Consider the following 20,455-nt stretch of genomic DNA (forward strand, 5'->3'; position numbering starts at 1 on the left):
TTTACAAATTAAGCACCAAAACATCATGTTATACAACAAATTTGACAGAAAAAGTAGTTCAATACACAGTAATGCTATGTAGTAATTACTGTATTTATGAATTTAGCACCAAAATATCACGATGTATTGAAAACATTGACTACAAAAATGTGTTGGATAATCCAGAACGTTGGATAAGCGAATGTTGGATAAGTGAGACTCTACTGTATTAACATATAAAGATAAAATAGCAGACTTAATAAAACATGATTGAAACACAGTAAAGTTATACAAACGTACTGGGTAAAGTAAAAAGTAAAGGTAAAGGTTTTTCCTGGCATTAAGTCCAGTCGTGTCCGACTCTGTGGGTTGGTGCTCATCTCCATTTCTAAGCTGAAGAGCCGGCGTTGTCCATAGACACCTCCAAGGTCATGTGGCCGGCATGACTGCATGGAACGCTGTTACCTTCCCGCCGGAACTGGGTAAAGTGCACCATATAAATTTGTAGACATGAGGTAGCTGATAAAGTGCTGCAGATTCATGAGAGAGCAACCACCATATTAAAATTAGACTATTATATATCCAACTGCTTTCCATCTATCCATAGATAGATTCTATGTGTTGTGAAATCAGTATGAAAATGGGGAATAGGAATCATACTAAAATCCTGTAAATACTATTGAATAACAGTACCACTCTAACTTTGTTGAAAAGTACAGTAGAATGATTAACAGTACATTGAACAGTTGAAAATTGTACTTGCAATTGTATTTAAATCAGTTAGGCCAAGCTGTTCAAGTAAAATTATTTCAAGTGATACAGTTACAGCTTAATTAAAGCTCTTTACCTTATCTATTTTTGAGAATCACTTCTGTTATCCACTAGCACAAAGGAATCTCAAACTACTTGGAAACTGACACTGCTGTGCTCAGAACTCAGTAGATTTTTATTTTGGTCAGTGACCAGCATTAAAAAAGCTAACAGAACTTGATTAAAACATACATTTAGGCATGTATGTTTTAGGCATTAAAATACAACTTTTAAAAGGTGAGTTTAAGAAAACAGTGATAAGTATGAGACTTAAAACAGCATTAAAACTTGTATTTGCTTTACTCAAGTAACTCAACATAAATTCAAGTCTAAATTGTCTAAATTGCAAACATTGTAAAAGGCTTACAAAGCTGTCCTTGCTATAATCATAAGATCATTTGATTTCAATATCATTTGATTCTAGATGCTGAAAATAATTCTCCCATTTTTACACAAGAAACGCAATATACAGCATTTACCATTACTGGGCTAAAGGCTCAGGGCATAACAGCAGTGCCATAACTAAATTTTGTCTTCAGCATCCAAACACTATCCTAAAACTTTACTCATACAACTGACAAATTCTTTGGTGTATATGTGGCAAGGGGAAGCTAATGAAAACAAACTCTTATTTTCTTCTCCTTTTGGATTCATCCATCTACTTTTCCCTTAACTTTATCAGTAGCTTGCCATCACTTTGTGGCAGGCATGTGAGGGGGGGGGGCTTGAGGGGCTTCAGCCCCCCCGCCCGAAATTCTCAGAGTGGTCCACGAGAAGGCCTTGCATTTATTATTTAAACTGTTATGTTTATTCATATCATGATCTGATCACCATGCTCAATATATCCCATATGCATGGGGGTATTGGGATAACAATACAAAAGGTTTGCTAGGGTAGGTCCTCTCTCACTCAGACTCAGCCCCCCCCCCCGAACCAAAATCCCAGCCCCCCCAAATCAAAATCCTGGCTACGGGCCTGCTTTGTGGTTTAAAATATCTTGGTTTGATTACTTATAGACCATACAATCAGCAGTGGTGTCCTTTGGAGACCAGAGAATGGAATGCTACTATTAAAAGGATGCAGGTAATTTAATCATGAAGGATTAATATTTTTACTGTTATGGTATCATACAAAGGTCATTAATTCATTGGGTTACTTATTAACAAGATACCACTTCACTTAGTCACTTAGTCATTTAGACGATCCGTTCCTCAGCTTTCATGTGGATCGCAACATTTTCTCTAATCGCCTCCATTTGTATCTATTTCAAGCATGAGTTGACCAGTGTACGACTACATTCATCTCTCACATTATATGCCATACGGAATGCATCAGACCATTGGGTGGGAGGATGACCAAGAGGTCTTGTCCGTCCCCGTGCATACCATCTTGCCCTAACATTGTTCCAGCATCTATTTGTTTTGTGCATCATGTGGCCTGCTAGGTGAGGTTTGAGTCGGGCAACGTGGCCTAGAGCATCTTTCACTTTTGATATTTTTTGAACACCCTTGTTGTGCAGTCTGTGTTCTCTCGGCATTCAGAGACATCCCAATGAGCCATCTTTCAAGGGAAGCACACGCGAACCATAGTTGTTCCGAGAGAGCCTTCCTCATTGTCCATGTCTCTATACCATTACATAGGGCAGGTAGCATAGTCAAATATGAACTTGTAGAAATGTACTTCTGGTTGAGTCTGCAGAGGCTTTAATAAAATTGTAAGCAGCTCATCCTGCTTTCCTATGTCTGTTCAACTCTGGCTTCAGTTCATTCCTTGATGTTAACAGTCTTCCGAGGTAGACACATTCTTCTACATTTTCAAAGTCAATGCCATCTACTGTCACTGCAGCACCATCTGCGAAGTTGTTTTGGAATACCTTCATCTTTCGTGTTTTCATCTTTAATCCATTTGACAGACTTCTGCTATAAAGTTTGCTAAGCAGGAGGCTTCTGAGGCTGTATGTGTGATTAAAACGACGTTGTCAGCGAAGCACAGGTGATTATGCCTGCTCCTATCAATAAGTATACTTTTGTCCAACCAATTACAGCCTGCTATTACATTTTCCAGAGCAGTAGATATTACAACTTCTCATTCTAATGGTATTACTGTACATCTGTTATAGCATTCTTGGATGATATTGATGTACTCTGTCTGTACTCATTGCTCCTTCAGACTGTTCCATACACATTCTGGTTCCATGCTGCCAAATGCCTTCTCGTAGGTGACAAAGGTGAGGATGAGTGGCATATAGTATTCATGGGGGGGGGGGGGGGCTTCCAATATTCTATTAACAGTCAGGATGTGATAAGTGGTAGAGAATGTGCGATGGAATCCAGCTTGTTCAACTGTCTGTGCCTCTTCCAATATTCTCCTGATGTGGGCTAGAATATACCTAGTGAAATCTATAGATAACTGGAAAGAGAGTTATTGGGCGGTAGTTCCTCAGAGGCATGGGTTGTGGTCATTTGGTTGATTCTGGCAAGCGTTCCAATAAGTTGTTTGTAGCCCTCTTAGATGTCAGGCAAACAGTGAAAAACTGTCAAGGCTGCATCAGTGTCTAGTAGTCGTCGTGGGGGTTTTCTGTTCAACAGTTGGTCCAACTTGACGCTATTCTGGCAGAGATGAACTTTCGATCAAAGCATCCTGAGATCGCTTCCAGTCATGAAAGATGGTACTACTGCTATATCCGTTATGCAACAATGGTTCCAGAGAATGTGATCAAGTTCATGTTTGTGAATTCCATCTGGGCTCACATGAGTCCATCTTCAAGATGACGTGTAATTTCATGTACTGTACATCAGTCATAGCCTTCTTTTACAAACAGGTTTTTCATTCTGCTCTCATTAGTAATGCTTCAAATCTCCTCTTTATGAACTGGCCTTAGGCTAAGGAGTAGCCCTCCAAGTTTGTTAGCACACTGTGAGGCATTTTCTTTTTCTTGTCTAAGTTTTACGTTTCAATATTTCCTTGACAGAGTCAACTATACGTGGAATAAACTACTGAAATACAAATTGCATATAATGTCTGAGGAGGATTGATGCAAAAGGGATGTTTTTAAAATTCGTTTTGGTTCTTATTTTAATAATTTTATATTTAGATTTAAATCTGATTTTAAAGGCATTTCAGTAATTTTAGCTGCAATCCTATACCCAGCTACAGAAAACTAAACTGAAATACCATTGAAGTTATCTTGCTTAGTATCTTGTGTGTGTAGAAATATTTTATTTCATTACTTTGCTTCTAAGCAGACGTACCACCTCGACAAACCTCTGGTGGGGTGTGGGGAAACCGGTGCTCAATGCCCCGCATTGCCCGGATGGCAATGACATGGGGGGAAGCATGAGCACACGGTTTCCCCTGTAGACTGTATGGCAACACGGGAGCTCTTCCGTGTTGCTCTACCGGCAGCATGCGCTGGCTCCACCCTGCTTCATCCACGGAGCTGGCACGATGCCATGTGATGGGAGACAGACGGTTCTGTGGCTGGTCTAAAACCGGTGCATGTCACTGATTTTAGCCCAATGTGATGAGGTAGACTCTATGGTGCAATACATACTTGGTCTTCATGGCCTAAAGATTTCAAAAAATGTATTAAAGCAAGCAGTTGATATGCATACATGACCAAAAAATGTATGAATCTAGATGGCAGGACATTGCCTTACAGCAGATCAGAGTATTCAGCAAAGTTTTCCAGAATTTTGATAATACAGGACTCTTCTTCAGGCCTACTTGGAGATGCTAGGAATTTGATACTAGACTTTTCAATAGCACAGAGTAAACAGACAGTCGAAAACCTAAAACTATCCCTTTCCTTAGTTATTTAAATTAGTTATTAGGATCTAAAGGAGCCCCTGGTGGCGTAGTGGGTTAAACTGCTGAGCTGAACTTGCTGACCAAAAGGTCGGCGGTTCGAATCCGGAGAGTGGGGTGAGCTCCCACTGTTAGTCCCAGCTTCTGCCAACCTAGCAGTTTGAAAACATGCAAATGTGAGTAGATCAACAGGTACCGCTCTGGCGGGAAGGTAATGGTGCTCTATGCAGCCATGTCGGCCACATGACCTTGGAGGCGTTTACAGACAACACTGACTCTTCGGCTTAGAAATGGAGATGAGCACCAACCCCGAGAGTCGGAAACATGGCTTCAAACTACAGGAAAGGAGATTCCACCTGAACATCAGGAAGAACTTCCTCACTGTGAGAGCTGTTCGGCAGTGGAACTCTCTCCCCCGGACTGTGGTGGAGGCTCCTTCTTTGGAGGCTTTTAAGCAGAGGCTGGACGACCATCTGTCGGGGGTGCCTTGAATGCGATTTCCTGCTTCTTGGCAGGGGGTTGGACTGGATGGCCCATGAGGTCTCTTCCAACTCTACTATTCTATGATTCTAGACTTAATATCAGAAGATGAGGTAGACTCTTTTATTAGGATCTAAACTCACGTCCCATTTATTAAACCAAAAATATTTTTAAATGTTGTTGTGTGCCTTCCAATTGTTCCTGACTTATAGTGAGCCTATCATGGAGTTGTCTTGGTAAGATTTGTTCAGAGGGTTTTGCCATTGTTTTCTTCTGAGGCAGTATTATTTTCCCTATGTTATCCAGTGGGCTTCAATTGCAAAGCAGAAATTCAAACCCTGCCTCCCAGAGTTCTCCTCTCCTCCATGCTGGCTCAAAGAAAACCACACCGCTGCATATAGATCTTGCTTGCTCCAGTTGTTGATACAGATGTACTTTTTCTCAACAATTTGCAAATTCTGTCAAATGGAAGCCCTTCGGATTATTTGGAAACTATCCTTGAAAGCTTTGCTCCCTCATTCTGAATGCAAAATCTGGCTATGATTATTTTATGGAGTAGAATCAGAAAAGGCCGACCATACCATGAATCACAGCAAATACATGTAGAGAACAAGAATTTGAAATTATGCAAGGTCTCAGAAGCTTTAAAAAGCAGATTTCAGAACCTAGCATGGGTGGATTCTACGTAAAATTAAGCACTGATATTTCTTCATCTCTTTTTGTTCTATTAAAAGACCAAACACGACCAACACAATTGATAATCTTTGTGAGAGTCATATCTTCCAAGAATTCAAGAAGTAGTACAAGATTTCCTGGTGGCCTCCAAATTGTCAGTAGTCATGCTTAGACCTTCTTTGTGCTGGTGTTAAACTACATTAGACACTTCTTGAATGTGAAGCGTTGACTGTTTATCAGTGTACTTTATCATTTGATTGTATCAGATTTGATAGGTTTACTTATTAATGACTTGAAAATTGCATTAAATATAAGAAAAAATGAGTTTGGCAACCTCAAACTATTAACTGCAACGGGCTTAAGGATTTTTTTTTAAAAAAAAATCTCACCAGTTGAAAATGATTGTGTAGGATGTATAAGGTACTTTCTAATTCTCTTTCACTATACCCAGGAATATGACTTAATTCTCACGTTAACAGTATAATCCTATGCAAATTTAGGCAGAAGTCTGGGTTCATTGAAGCCTACTAGCAAATGTATTTAGGATTGTAGGCTAATTGTTAGTGAAGAAAAGATATTATATTGTAAAGAAAAAAACAACATGCAAAAATGAGACCCAAAAGGTACATTATTGAACTTTTATTTAATTGAATTCAGGTCACAACTGAGCCTAAGAGAGTCTTGAAAAGAATTAAGGAATAGGAAATTAGGGAATCTGAATTTGGTTAGCAAGCGGGTGAGTATATTGGTATGCTGGAGGTTCTCAAGGCATACATTTGGTCCTCTGAGACACTACATTTGTCCACACATCTTTAGTTATTTCAAGTACAAGCAGTCCCCAAGTTACAATCATGCAACTTACAAGATTCACAGTTACAAATGGGGGTGAGACAACAGGAAGTGAGAGAAATCTCCCACTAGGAAGGGAAATTCACACCTGAAAAAGTTATCATGGGGAATAGGTCTCCACTGTTTGTCTCTACTGAAGCTTTATCACCAATCCTTTTCCACAACAAGCCAAATTTTTCAAAATCCAATTATCACAGGGACAGAAAGTGAAGTGAAATCTTCTAAACAGGGGCACAGATACAAAACAAACACCACAAGAGTGTTTGTTTTGTATCTTCCCTATGCTATCCAAAGCTTGTGTGTGTGTGTGTGTGTGTGTGTCTGGAGTTATACTTAAAAATGTACCTGTTCCAAATTACAGTTTAAAAACAAACTTACAGAACTGACCTTGTTTGTAACATCGGGACCGCATGTAAACCACAGCGCAAACTCATCTTGACCTTCCCATTCTGGGCAATTTTAATAAAGTTAATAATAATAATAATAATAATAATAATAAATCTTTATATGCCGCTTTTCTCCCTCATAGGACCCAAAGCGGCTTACAATATATTAATGTCAACAATCTAAATAAAGAAATCCAAACCAATAAGACAATAAATAAAAACAAAAACTTCTTAAAATGAGCAATTTTTAAAAAAGACAAGATACATTCACATGGCACCATGTCGAGTTATATTACGCTTTGCTCGAGTCAATAACTTTATGGCATTTTTTTTGGCACTTCAGACTAATTTTCTTTGCTGAAGTCTTGTCTAAACAAAACGTTTTTAACTGTTCTTAAAGGATGAAAGGGCTGGAGCTGTTTTGATTTCTTTGAGGAGGGCATTTCACAGGCTCGGGGCAGCCACCGAGAAGGCCCTCTCCCTCATCGCCACCAACCATATTTGAGATGGCAGAAGCAAGAGCAGGGCCTCCCTTGAAGATCTTAAGGAGCGGGCAGGTTGGTGTGAGTGGTTAATGGAAGAATTAATGGTTAATTATTATGGACAGAAACCAAAAACTTCTTGTCTTGCATGAAATGTTTATTGTAGTTGTTTATTGGTTTACTAACAAAATCTTTACAATATAGTAATAGGCAATGGAATTTCTCTTGTAAACTGTTTCACATATGTATATAAATAATACAGCACATCAAATGTGTATAATAAAACAGAACTCTATTTTCTGCACAGACCAATATTAAAAGAAATAGTCTTTTAAAGAATCAAAGAGCCCAAACACTCTCTACCATATTTATTTGAACATATGGACAAAATTTAGGCCTAAACCCAACTGGCAGTCCCACTAAAGTGCACCCATTGAATACAAATGTTAGGGTAGTAATAGTCCAAAACATCTCAAGGGCACCAGCAATGTTCACATCTGTATACTTTGTGAAATGGATCCCAGTGTGTCATCTACAGTCTTACCATTATTCTCCTTCACTTCTAAGGCTATGATCCTACATGCACTATTTTTAGATATAAATGCCAGCCATTTAACCTAGTGGCACTTATATCTGATCCTGCAGTCTGTGAGGGCCTCATGCATACACCACTCATTCCAACTTCAAAGGCAGCAGAGCTATCAAAAAATTATATAACCCAAATTACCATATTCTCATCAAACTGTGGAGAGTGCTTCACAAACAAAGGGTGCTTCCAGGTGAGTCTTTTTATTCTTCAATCATCCTGCCTCAAAGACAGGATTTTATAGATGTCCAAACATAATTCCCCCATAGTTTCTCACAGCATCTTTTATCTTTTTTGTACCAGAGAAATTAAGGAGAAATATCGACAGAATGCCTTTTGATTGACACTGCTATGAGTTCACTGTCTGGAAGTACCCATATTTTCCCTAAGAGCATTGTTAGGTCGGTCAGTTTTATTTCAGTCTCAACAGAAAGTTGAGACATGTTTCCCACAAGGCCATCAACTCACCTTATTTGTTTAGGTGTCATTATCTCACTCCTCTGCCTTTTAAAAAGCCTTTTTCATGTGTCGCAGTGGGTTAAACCCTTGTGCTGGCAGGACAGATGACTTGAAGGTTGGGTTGTTGACCTGAAGATTGCCGGTTCGAATCCAATCGGGAGAGAGCACGGATGAGCTCCCTCTATCACAGTGGTTCCCAACCTTTTTTTGAACAGGGCCCACTTGAACAGGGACAACTTTAACCAGGGACCACTTGACTGGGGACCACTTTGACCAGGGGGATTGCTCTCCAACATTAGTACCAAAAGGGTTACAAATCAGTTTTGGTCAACTTTAGATTTGGTTTGGTTATTTGGGGGTGCTGATTCAGAATATTGCATTGGACAGACCACATCAGCTCTAGTTTCTAATACAGGACATATGCCATTCAGTAGTTGCCATCTATTCACCCACAGAAAACCATATTTAATAATCTAGAGCTGATGTGGTCTATCCAATGCAATCATCAACTCTGCAGAAAGGAACGGGAGTAAAATTAATAAAATAAAATAAATAAATAAAGAGGAAGGAGGTTTGTGGACCAGATTTTCATTCTCGCAGCCCACTGCTGGGCCGTCTCCTGGCCAATGTCCTTGCAGTTGGCCAATTCTCTCACACCAGAAACAACTTGCAGTTTTTCAAGTCGCTTCTGACACGAAAAAATGTGTCTTTTTGCCTTACTGCTTCTGCTAAGGAGGAGAAAATAGATAGAATAGTTGCATAGTGCTAGTCTGAGGAGCCCTCCACCTGGAAATATTTTTGACCTGATACATTTCTTACTGTGAATGATTCAGGCTCTCAAGATATCTTCAGATGGTGGTCTTTTCTCACTATCAATCAGAAAGGAAGTTGTTTTGCTTTTTTTTTTTTTTACTTAATACATTTTTCTTAGTTAAAAAGGTAGTGGAAAACAGGACAGGATTAGTACTGGAACAGGATGTCCTCTAAAATTCAGTAAACGAGGTGACACAGTGATGATGTTAATTGAATTAACTTATTCAGTTAACTTGACTGCAGTTGACAACATCCTTAGCATCTCATTTCTTTTTAGCCAACAAACAATAAACTCAACCAAAAATCTAGTATTGTGTTATATAAGTACAGTAGACTCTCAGTTAACTTGAACTCAAGTAACTGAAATTCTTACGCAAGCAGAAAAACAAAAACAGTATTTTAAATTAAAAACGCCTGTTTTTATAACGCAGCAAAACAGTTTGTTTTTAATGTATTTCAATATTAATATCAAGTAAACACAAAATTTATGGGGTACAGTATTAATAAAACTTACTTTAATACTAACTCTCAACCAATAGGAAATTACAAAAACTGGCATCTATCAATCCCCATAGTGCTGGTTAACTGAGAGTCTACTGTAGCTATAAATTTTTAAAGTTATAGGCCCTCAGCAGGACAATCCTCATAGCAACACCCTCGTAGCCAGTCAAAAGGTGGATGTACTGATTTTAAAAAAATCTAGTACTCTCAATCTCTCTCAGGCTGGTTTTAAAGCAAAAAAAAATGGTTTTGCCACCTCAATATCCAACTAAGCATTTTGGAGCACAGCAGGCATAATTCATCACATTTTGGTTACTGTGAGTTCTTCAGTAAAACTCAAAAGGAACTAATAGGTGGCAGAGAATGACATTGCTCCAGGAATTTGACCCCATGGGCATCATTACATGACAGTGGAGATATCTTTTCATAATTACACTTCTTCACTGATCCTAAATGGGCCCTTGATATCTGCTGGGATTTGGTTACAGGACCCCTATGGATACTGAAATCCTTGGATACTCAAGTCCCATTATATACAAAAAATTATTGGTGTCCCTTATAGTAAAGTTAAAGGTTTTCCCCTGACATTAAGTTTAGTCGTGTCCGACTCTGGGGGTTGGTGCTCATCTCCATTTCTAAGCCACTTCCAGACCCTGATTGAGAACTACACTTTATCTGTTAGTCTATGTCAGCCCATTTACAACTGTAGACCACATAATCCAACTCACACAACTGTTAAACTTCAGTTGGCTTTTAAAATTACTGTGAAATTTTATTTAGATTTTATGTCACTACGTAATTCTTGTCTGATTCTGTCTGACTATGCTGATTTGTGTTATTGATTTTATACTCAATTCACTGATATTAGGTTTAATTTGATGTTAGGATTTTAAAACTGTATTCATATGTGGGGTCTTGTTGGGGATTTCATGCCAATATTTATGTTTTATGAAGGCATTGAATGTATGCCATCATTTGTTGGAATCCGCCCCGAGTTCCTTTGGGGAGACAGGGTGGAATAGAAATAAAGTTTATTATGGTTATTGACACAACGACATTGTAAGACACAGCAAACAAAATAGATATGCTGGATTTCGTATCATAAAATCACAAGTCGAACACTTCCCAAGTGTTTAGGACTGTGTGATGTATTTTTGGATGATGCGCGCAGATCCCAGTAGGGTGGCCTTTTGCAGTTGGCAGATAATAATAATAATAATAAATATAATAATAATGATAACTTTCTGTTGAGACTGAAATAAAACTGACCGACCTAACAATGCTCTTAGGGAAAATATGGGTACTTCCAGACAGTGAAATCATAGCAGTGTCAATCAAAAGGCATTCTGTCGATATTTCTCCTTAATTTATCTGGTACAAAAAAGATTAAAAAAAAGGTAATGGTGTCTACAGACAATGCCGGCTCTTCTGCTTAATAATAATAATAATAATAATGCAAAGATACTGTGGGACTTCCGAATCCAGACTGGCAAAGTTCTGGAACACAACACACCAGACATCATAGTTGTGGAAAAGAAAAAGGTTTGGATCATTGATGTTGCATTGACGAAAAACAACAGGAAAAACTCAGCCGCTATCAGGACCTCAAGATTGAACTTCAAAGACTCTGGCAGAAACCAGTGCAGGTGGTCCCGGTGGTGATGGGCACACTGGGTGCCGTGCCAAAAGATCTCAGCTGGCATTTGGAAACAATAGACATTGACAAAATTACGATCTGCCAACTGCAAAAGGCCACCCTACTGGGATCTGCGTGCATCATCCGAAAATACATCACACAGTCCTAGACACTTGAGAAGTGTCCGACTTGTGATTTTGTGATATGAAATCCAGCATATCTATCTTGTTTGCTGTGTCATAATAAAATAATAATAATTATTATTAAGCAGAAGAACCGGCATTGTCTGTAGACACCGTTACCTTTTCCCCGGAGCAGTACCTATTGATCTACTCATATTTGTATGAATCCCAGACATGAAACAATCGGGGCCAGCTAACACTTCCCAACAAAGGATGCCCCCAGGCAGGAAACAGCCAGACCTTGAAACTGAAAGGATATTCAACGCTAATCAAGGTGGCCATTTGCAACATTCACACTTGCCTCCCGCAGACAAGAGTTCTTTCTCCTGTCCTGAACATTCCACAGATATATAAACCCCGCTTGACTAGTTTCCAACAGACCTCACAACCTCTGAGGATGCCTGCCATAGATCCAGGCGAAACGTCAGGAGAGAATGCTTCTGGAATATGGCCATACAAACTCACAGAAACCTAGTGATTCCGGCCAGGAAATGCTTCGACAACACATTTCCTGGAAGTTACTATAAAAAAAGGCCTCGACAGGAAACAGTTTTAATTAACTTTCTTCCTGCCGCGCGTGGGGCTGGTTCAATATTTGGCGCCCGCAGTGAGGCGGAAAACCTCGTTACAATGAAGCGGGGCACGCGGGCAGCCCTTGTCCTTATTGTGGACTCGGAGGGGAAAGAAAGGAGGCGCGTGGTTAAGTCCTTTCCAACCCCTTCAAAAGACCCTTACTTGCTTCCTTCCTTCCTCCCGCCCCACCCACTTGGAAAAAAAAGAGAGAGAGAAACACACACACACAAAAATCAGTCCCGCCTCTCAGGAGCCTTAGAGGAGGAGTCGTATTCTCACTCCGATTGGTCCGAGCCGCTGCCCATCGGGGGAGGCGAGGTGGGCGTGGCCACGCGCGCGAGCCGGGTCCGCTCTTTCGAAGGGAAGCGAGAGAGAGCCAAAACCAGCCCTCAGCCGGAGCCGCTTCCCTTTCTCAGTCTCTCTCTCTCTCAGCGTGTCTCTTCAAACCCCTTTCTCGGCCGTGGAGCGTACCATGGAGGAGGAGCGGGCGGGGGAGCAGATGAGACCGCTTCTCACGACGGTAAATGGAGAAGTTGTGTGGGGACGAGGAGAGAAGGGAGTCTCCCCCTCTCCCTCCCTTCATATTGGAGCCGTTCTCCTGAGAGGCTTGTAAAACGTTGGAGGTGGGGGGGGGGGTGCAGAGTGCTCTTCTTTGTGTGGGCGGGGCGAGGCGGGTCTCGCGCTGAGTAAGGAGGCGACACAAAGGGAGAAGGAGGAGGAGGCGCCCCTTCTCTCGGCCCTGCTCCTCACAGGTGTCAGTGCTGGGAGTGGGCGCTGAGGTCAGTGAAGGGCTCTCCTCTTCCTCCTCGGTGGGCCCTTTTATTTACTTCCTTCCAGTGCTGGGAGTGGGCTCTGAGGTTCAAGAAGGGCTCTCTCCTTCCTCCTCAGTGGCCCCTTTTATTTACTTCCCTTCCTTCCAGTGCTGAGAGTAGGCTCTGAGGTTCAAGAAGGACTTTCCCTTTCCTCCTCAGTGGCCTTTTTTATTTACTCCTTTCTAGTGCTGGGAGTGGGCTCTGAGGTCGGTGAAGGGCTCTCCCCTTTCTCCTCAGTGGTCCCTTTTACAGTAGAGTCTCACTTATCTAAGCCTCGCTTATCCAAGCTTCTGGATTATCCAAGCCATTTTTGTAGTCAGTGTTTTCAATATATCGTGATATTTTGGTGCTAAATTGGTAAATACAGTAATTACAACATAACATGACTGTGCATTGAACTACTTTTTCTGTCAAATTTGTTGTATAACATGATGTTTTGGTGCTTAATTTGTAAAATCATAACCTAATTTGATGTTTAATAGGCGTTTCCTTAATCCCTCCTTATTATCCAAGATATTCGCTTATCCAAGCTTCTGCCAGCCTGTTTAGCTTGGATAAGTAAGACTCTATTGTATTTACTTCCTTCTTGTGCTGGGAGTGGGCTCTGAGGAAAGTCATGGCTCCCCATTTCTCCTCAGTGGCCCCTTTTATTTACTTCTCTTCCTTCCAGTGCTGAGAGTAGGCTCTGAGGTTCAAGAAGGGCTTTCCCTTTCCTCCTCAGTGGCCCCTTTTATTCCCACTCTTCCAATTCTGGGAGGTTCAAGAAGGACTTATAATCATAATAATAATAACTTTATTCTTGTATCCCGCCCCATCTCCCTGAAGGGACTTGGGGCAGCTCACATGGAGACCAAGCCCAAATATACCACAAAATACACCAACAAGGTACATTTAAAACATAGATAAAGGTAAAGGTTTTCCCCTGATGTTAAGTTCAGTCCTGTCTGACTCTGGGGGTTTGTGTTCATCCCCATTTCTAAGCCGAAGAGCTGGCGTTGTCCATAGACACCTCCAAGGTCATGTGGCCGGCATGACTGCATGGAGCACCGTTACCTTCCCACCAGAGCGGTACCTATTGATCTACTCACATTTGCATGTTTTCGAACTGCTAGGTTGGCAGGAGCTGGAGCTATCAGCGGCCGCTCCCGTCGCTCCCGGGGTTTGAACCAGGGACCTTTCGGTCTCCAGCTCAGTGCTTTAACGCACTTCGCCACTGGGGTTCCTACATTTAAAATATATAAACATATAACATCAAAGGCATATAAAATACAATAAAAACGTACTCACAATAACCAATAGCCTTCTAGGCGCAGTGAACATAATCAGGATTGGAGGTAAAGCAGTAAAATTAGTTATGTGCAATATCTTGAAACCTCTGAGCTGGGCCAGAATAAAGTGTAATGGCTGGGTATAGGTGGAGGTGATAGGACGATGGTCAATTTGTGCCGAATCAGTCAAACTCACATTGAAATAGCCAGGTTTTCAGCTCTTTTTGGAATGTGGCCAAGGTGAGGACTAATCTAATTTCCCTTAGGGGGAATTTCAGAGTTGGGGAGGGGAGCTACCGCCGAGAAGGCCTTCTCCCTCACTCCCACCAACTATGTTTGAGACAGTTATGGGAATGAGAGGAGCCACCCCACGCAAATCTCAGGGATTATGTAGTTTCGTAGTAGGAAATGTGATCACAATGATAAGCCGGACCCGAACCACTTAGAGCTTTATAGGTGATAACCAGCACCTTGAATTGGGATCAGAAACTTATCGGTAGTCCAGTGGAGCTGTTTTAATAGGAGGGTTGTCCACTCTCTATAATTCGCTCCTGTTAACCACTTGGCCAGCAACCATTGTACCAGTTGGAGTTTCCAGTCTGTCTTCAAGGGCACTCCCACATAGAGTACATTGCAGCAATCTAATCTCCTTTCCCTTTCTTCCTCAGTGGCCCCTTTTATTTACTTCCTACCTTTCCAATGCTGGGAGTAGGCTCTGAGGTTCAAGAATCCAGGGAGTGGGACGAGCTATCATCTGTCAACTCCAGCTTCCCATGCTGGGACATGAGAGAAGCGTCATGGTGGCGCAGTGGATTAAACCAGTGGTTCTCAACCTGTGGATCCCAAAATGTTTTGGCCTTCAACTCCCAGAAATCCTAAGAGCTGGTAAAGTGGCTGGGAGTTGTAGGCCAAAACACATGGGGACCCACGGGCTGAGAACCACTGGGTTAAACCCTTGTGTTGATAGTACTGCTGACCAAAAGGTCAGCAATTCGAATCCAATGAGCGGGGTAAGCTCCCGTCTATCAACTCAAGCTTCCCATGCAGGTACATGAGAGAAGCCTCATTGCTGACTGAAACCCTTGCTGACTGAAAGTAGTTCGAATCCGGGGAGCGGGGTGAACTCCTGTCTGTCAGCTCCAGCTCCCCATGCAGGGACATGAGAGAAGCCTCCCACGGGATGGTAAAACATACATCCCCTGGGCAATGTCTCATGCCAGAAGCGACTTGCGGTTCCTAACAGCCAGTAGGCTGTTAGGAATTGAGGGAGTTGAAGTCCAGAACACCTGGGGGCCCAAGTTTGCCCATGCCTGCTCTAGCAGCTTGTGGCTCTGTTAGGAAATCTTAAAGGAAAGGGGTAATATAGGTAGTAGTAGTGATACTTGTACAAGTTGAGCATCCCTTATTCAAAATGCTCAGCACCAGAAATGTTTGGGCTTTTTTCAGTTTTTGGAATACCTGCATATATACTGCGAGGTATCTCAGAGTGCATCTCCATTTGAAGAATTAATGCAGTTTGACTGCCATGGCTCAATGATATAGTATCATGGGATTTTAACATCCCTTGAGTGCTTTGGATGCATTTGTGGAATTAATGCAGTTTACAGGTAGTAATCATAATAATCATCCATTATCCAAAATGGTTAGGACCAGAAGTTAGATCCCCTCCCCTTATTTTGGATACCCTCATATAAGCTATGAGGTATCTTAGAGTCCATCTACATCACTCATTTCCAGACTCTAGTCCTCCGGGTGTTTTGGATTTCAACTCCCAGAAACCTTTGCTGCTTTGACCAATGATCAGGCAACCTGGGAGCTAAAGTCCAAAACACCTGGAAGACCAGAGTTTGGGAAACAGATATACACTGTAAAAGTAATAGTTTCACAACACTTTAACTACCACGACTCAGTAATATAGAATAGTGGGATTTGTATTTTGGTAAGGCACCAGCACTTTTTGACAGAGAAGATTTAATGTAACCGAATACAACTATAATTCTTATTCTTTGATAGTATTGACCTATGGCTGTTCAAGTGTTGTCAAAACAATATTAACTGTACAATGTAGATGCACTCTTAGAGCTGGGGCCCAAGTCTAAACACTAGATCCATTTATATTTCATGTATGTCTTCTACACACATTCTGAAAAGTTTGTAGAAATACATGAAACATACATGGATATATAATTTCAGTTATTTTGTGCCCAAAGAAAAGTTTGTGTACTCTAAATGATCAGAAAGCAAAGGTATCACAGTTTCAGCCACCCATGTGGATAGTTGTAGATTTTGAGTATTTTGGGATTCTGGATAAGTCTAAAAATATTGAACCCACCTTGATTGCATATACATACATCTCACCCTCATATAGCTTGAAGGTAATTTTATACTCAACATTATAGATATTTTGTTCATGAAACAAAGTTTGTGCACTCTGAACAATCAGAAAGCAAATGTTTCACTGTTTCAGTCATCCATGTGGATAGTTTTTGATTTTGGAATTCATACATCTTATGCACACATCCCGAAGGTAAATTTATACAAATGCTTTTACTTATTTTATATGTTTAACAGAGTTTGTGTATTCTGAACCACCAGAAAGCAAAGCTGTCACTTTCAGCTGCACATGTGGACAGTTTGGGATTTTGAAGTATTTCAGATAAGGGATGCTCAATGTGTACCAGCAAAATTGAGGTCCATATTGTTTTTTTAAAGTATGCTTGTTTATAGGAATTTGGCTCCATCAAATACAGCCCACACCCGGCAACTTGCTTTGTTGTTTCTATGTTGTAAGATGTGACTGAATAAAATTAGTATTGAAATTAGTGCAGAAATTTGTGAAAGACCTGTGTGAGACTCAACATTTTTGTGTTTTTTGAATTCAGCACTTCAAAATACATGACAATATGGAAAAAAGTATTTTCATCACAGGCTTGTGAAACAGATGTCACCCGTTGAGGGAAAGGCCAGAGAGGAAGGTGTTCTTTCCTTTGATTCTTTACCCTCCCTGTTCTGAATTTTTCTTCTTGTCAGCACCTTCTATAATCCTCCAGTTGCTCACTGTGTCTGTATCTGTCTGTCTACTTTCCTGCCTGCTTCCAAAAAGGGCTCCTGCTGTAGTAGCTCATGGCTTTTGTTCCTCCTGATAAGGTGAGGGCAGGCCAGACGGGGAGCTTGAGCTCTTTTGTTCCGAGTCTGGCTGCTGCTTGCTTCCCCCTTCCCTTCTTGTTGTGGATTCTCCCCACCTCTTGACTCTCACCCTGGCCCTTACATGCTCTCTTCATGCACTCCAGCACACACTCTGAAATGTCAAAGAGGGTAAAAGGCATAAATACACAACATGTAAGATCAACATATACTTCTCCCTTTTTGCACAAAGCATAACAGAGGAGTCAAATCATTGGAGGTATCTGCTTTTGCCTCTCCTTTCCTTATTACTACTGTGAGTGCAAATACATGCGACAGGCTCTTTTGTCCTCTGATTTTGCAGTCCTAAGAGTTCAAGGAAGTGGTAGGCTATTTCTAGGCTCTTTTCATTACCGGTGTTTATGGAGGTGGACAGAGAAGGATAACACTACAGTGATTCACTTTACTTCCTTTCAAGGCAGGGATGGAATGAAGCAGACATGGCCCTTTTTAGCACCTCTCTCGCTCGCTCTGACACACACAATGATATTTCCTTTTTCTTTCTTTTATGTTTAAATGTGGATATTTTTTGAGCATTTCTTTGATTTACCCTGATGGGAACCTTGTGTGAATTCTGATGGGTCTTTAGGGCAGTGCTATGGTAGTTAATCCAATTCAAATGTGTCATGTAGGCAGCTGCAAGGTAGCGAAAAGCTTTTTTCTTAGCAGAGGAAGTTAAGTGAGCAAACAGTCCAGTATATACTTTGTTCTCCCCCCATCCCCACAGAGTATTAGTACTGTGGAGGAAGCTACATATTCGGCTTCATAAAAAGCCTTTTGGTCATCTATACTTTAAAAGGTAGTGTATTGACATATTTTTTCTTATGAAAAACTAGAAAAGTTCTCATTCTGATATACACCTGTATTCTGGTTTGTAGAATACAGATTAATGGATAGATGGAAAAGTAGTATAGTAATTATGTTCATGTCAACGTGAGTGTTTCATATTTAGAAACCCCTGACCAAATGCCAGAATATGAACTTTGAATCTGATTTAGAAAAATGCATTTCAGTGATTCTTTTTCACAAAACATAGTAACACCCAGTGTGCAAAAACCTCATCATTTAAACAGTTCCTTATTTAAAGTACTAAACACTATGATATACTTGGGGGGGGGGGGTATATCTGAACCTAAGCAAAAGGAAGGCATCCTAGAATTTGTGGCACCTAGTCAAGGATTCATTTAGAATCTTGGTCACAGTAGTCAGGGCCGGTCGGAGATAAATTTAAATATTAAGCGGGGGCGCTGAAAAGCGCCCCCGCCGGCCCCGCCTCCTGAGCCCTGGCCCCGCCTCCCACCCAGCGTGCCCTGGCCCCGCCTCCCACGCAGCGTGGGAGGCACGGCCAGGGTTGGAAAGAGAGAGGCTTCGCCGCCCGGGGAGAGGAGGAGGGGATCCCTCCTCCCCTCCCCGGGCGGCGAAAGAGAGATGCTTCGCTGCCCGGGGAGGGGAGGATGGGATCCCTCCTCCCCTTCCCGGGCGGTGAAAGAGGGAGCCACAAGGCCAGGGCGCACTGGTCGGGCGGCGGGGCACTGTCAGAGCGGTGCCCCGCCTCCCGCCCAGCCTGACGGCGCCCCCCGGGACCTGCGCCCGAGGCGGCGGCGTCACGTGGCCTCAATGGTGGGGCTGGCCCTGACAGTAGTGTCAACAGAAAGGCCATGGCAGAGATCACCTCAGCTCCATATACACCTGAGATTTACAAGAGCGTATGCAAAGTGGAATAAGCAGTATTTTTGCAGTGCAGGTCACTGTTATGAATCTGGCTCAGTGGTGTTATAGTGCTGAACATCATAAAGTGAGTTGTGTACTTCTGGTCGTCTTGAGTTTTTGTGTTTGGCTTATAACCTACCAATAAATAAATAAATAAATACATACATACATACATACATACATAAATAAATAAATGCTTTTCCCCATGCAACAGATAGCCTTATGGAAAGAAGACTCATTCATTTCAAGTTCACTTTATTACAGTCAATGACCAGCTCATAAGACTCATTCATTTAACCTTTTAAAGCCCAATTTGTGTTTTTGTGTATATATGTTATAAGCATCCAAATGGACATATAATGTTTTCCTTAGGGACTTTGTTAGGAGATAATATAGAGTCAGGTTGCTGAATGTGTAGTGGTTTCTGAAGATTCTTGTGATGGCGTGGATCTTTCTTGTCTTCATACTGCTTGAGTAGTGTAGAGCTATATATATATTCTATTTGAAGGTATCATTTTATATCCTGGTCAGAATTCTTTAAAGTGAATGATTTGTACTTTTTGAATTGCAGGCAGGGAACCATGTGGCCTTCTTGAGGTTGTTGGACTACTATTTGCAGCAACTGTAGTCAGCATAGGCAGTGCTAGGAGTTGTAGCCTAACAGAATCTGGAGGGCCATATAATCCCCATCTCTATTTTGGAAATGAGCGAGTAAGATCCTGGATCCAGATGGAGATGGAGGTCCATTTATTATTGTTGTTGTTATTTATACTCTCTCTCTCCCAATAAGAGACTCAAACTGACTTACAATAAAACCAGTGCAATACAATTTTAAATCTAAAAATATACAAACATTAAAATAATGTTAAAATTAATGGTATTAAAAAATAAACAGTTAAAATATTTAAAAACTGATTAAATACATATTGAAAGCTAAAACCACAGCACCACTGACTTTATCTTTAACCACCCCCCCCCCCTTCTCTAAATGTCTGTTTTAGCCTGCCTCCAGAAGGATAGCAGGGATGGGGGCATTCTGGCTTCCCTTGGCAGGGAGTTCTATAGTTGAGGGACATCCACTGAGATAAAAGGCCCACTCTCTCATTCCCATCAACAGAGCTTGCGATCGAAGTGGAACAAAAAGAAGGGCCTCTTTTGAAGATCTCAGGGCCCAGGCAGGCTTTTAAAAGGAGATGTTGTCAGCCAAATAGCCTGGGCCTGAGCTGCCTAGGTTTTTACAGGTTATAATCAGCATTTTAAATTG

At 41.4% G+C, this 20,455-nt stretch overlaps 1 protein-coding gene across 7 annotated transcripts in view; it reads left to right on the forward strand.

Annotated features, from left to right (window-relative positions):
- Positions 1-12,523: 12,523 nt before the first annotated feature.
- The window catches only part of slc4a7 (solute carrier family 4 member 7), a 93,363-nt gene continuing 85,431 nt past the window's right edge, over positions 12,524-20,455 (forward strand). For 2 of the 7 annotated variants that reach the window (XM_062958025.1, XM_062958028.1), the window contains exon 1: positions 12,525-12,738. In XM_062958025.1, coding sequence (XP_062814095.1) covers positions 12,691-12,738 — 48 coding nt within the window. In that variant the 5' untranslated portion in view covers positions 12,525-12,690. Of the gene's footprint in view, positions 12,739-20,455 lie in introns of all 7 variants that reach the window. The other 5 variants (XM_062958027.1, XM_008121571.3, XM_062958031.1 and 2 more) reach the window with 5 other exon arrangements.

The sequence above is a fragment of the Anolis carolinensis genome, chromosome 6 (assembly GCF_035594765.1).
Source record: "Anolis carolinensis isolate JA03-04 chromosome 6, rAnoCar3.1.pri, whole genome shotgun sequence".
In the NCBI taxonomy this organism is placed as follows: Eukaryota; Metazoa; Chordata; class Lepidosauria; order Squamata; family Dactyloidae; genus Anolis; species Anolis carolinensis.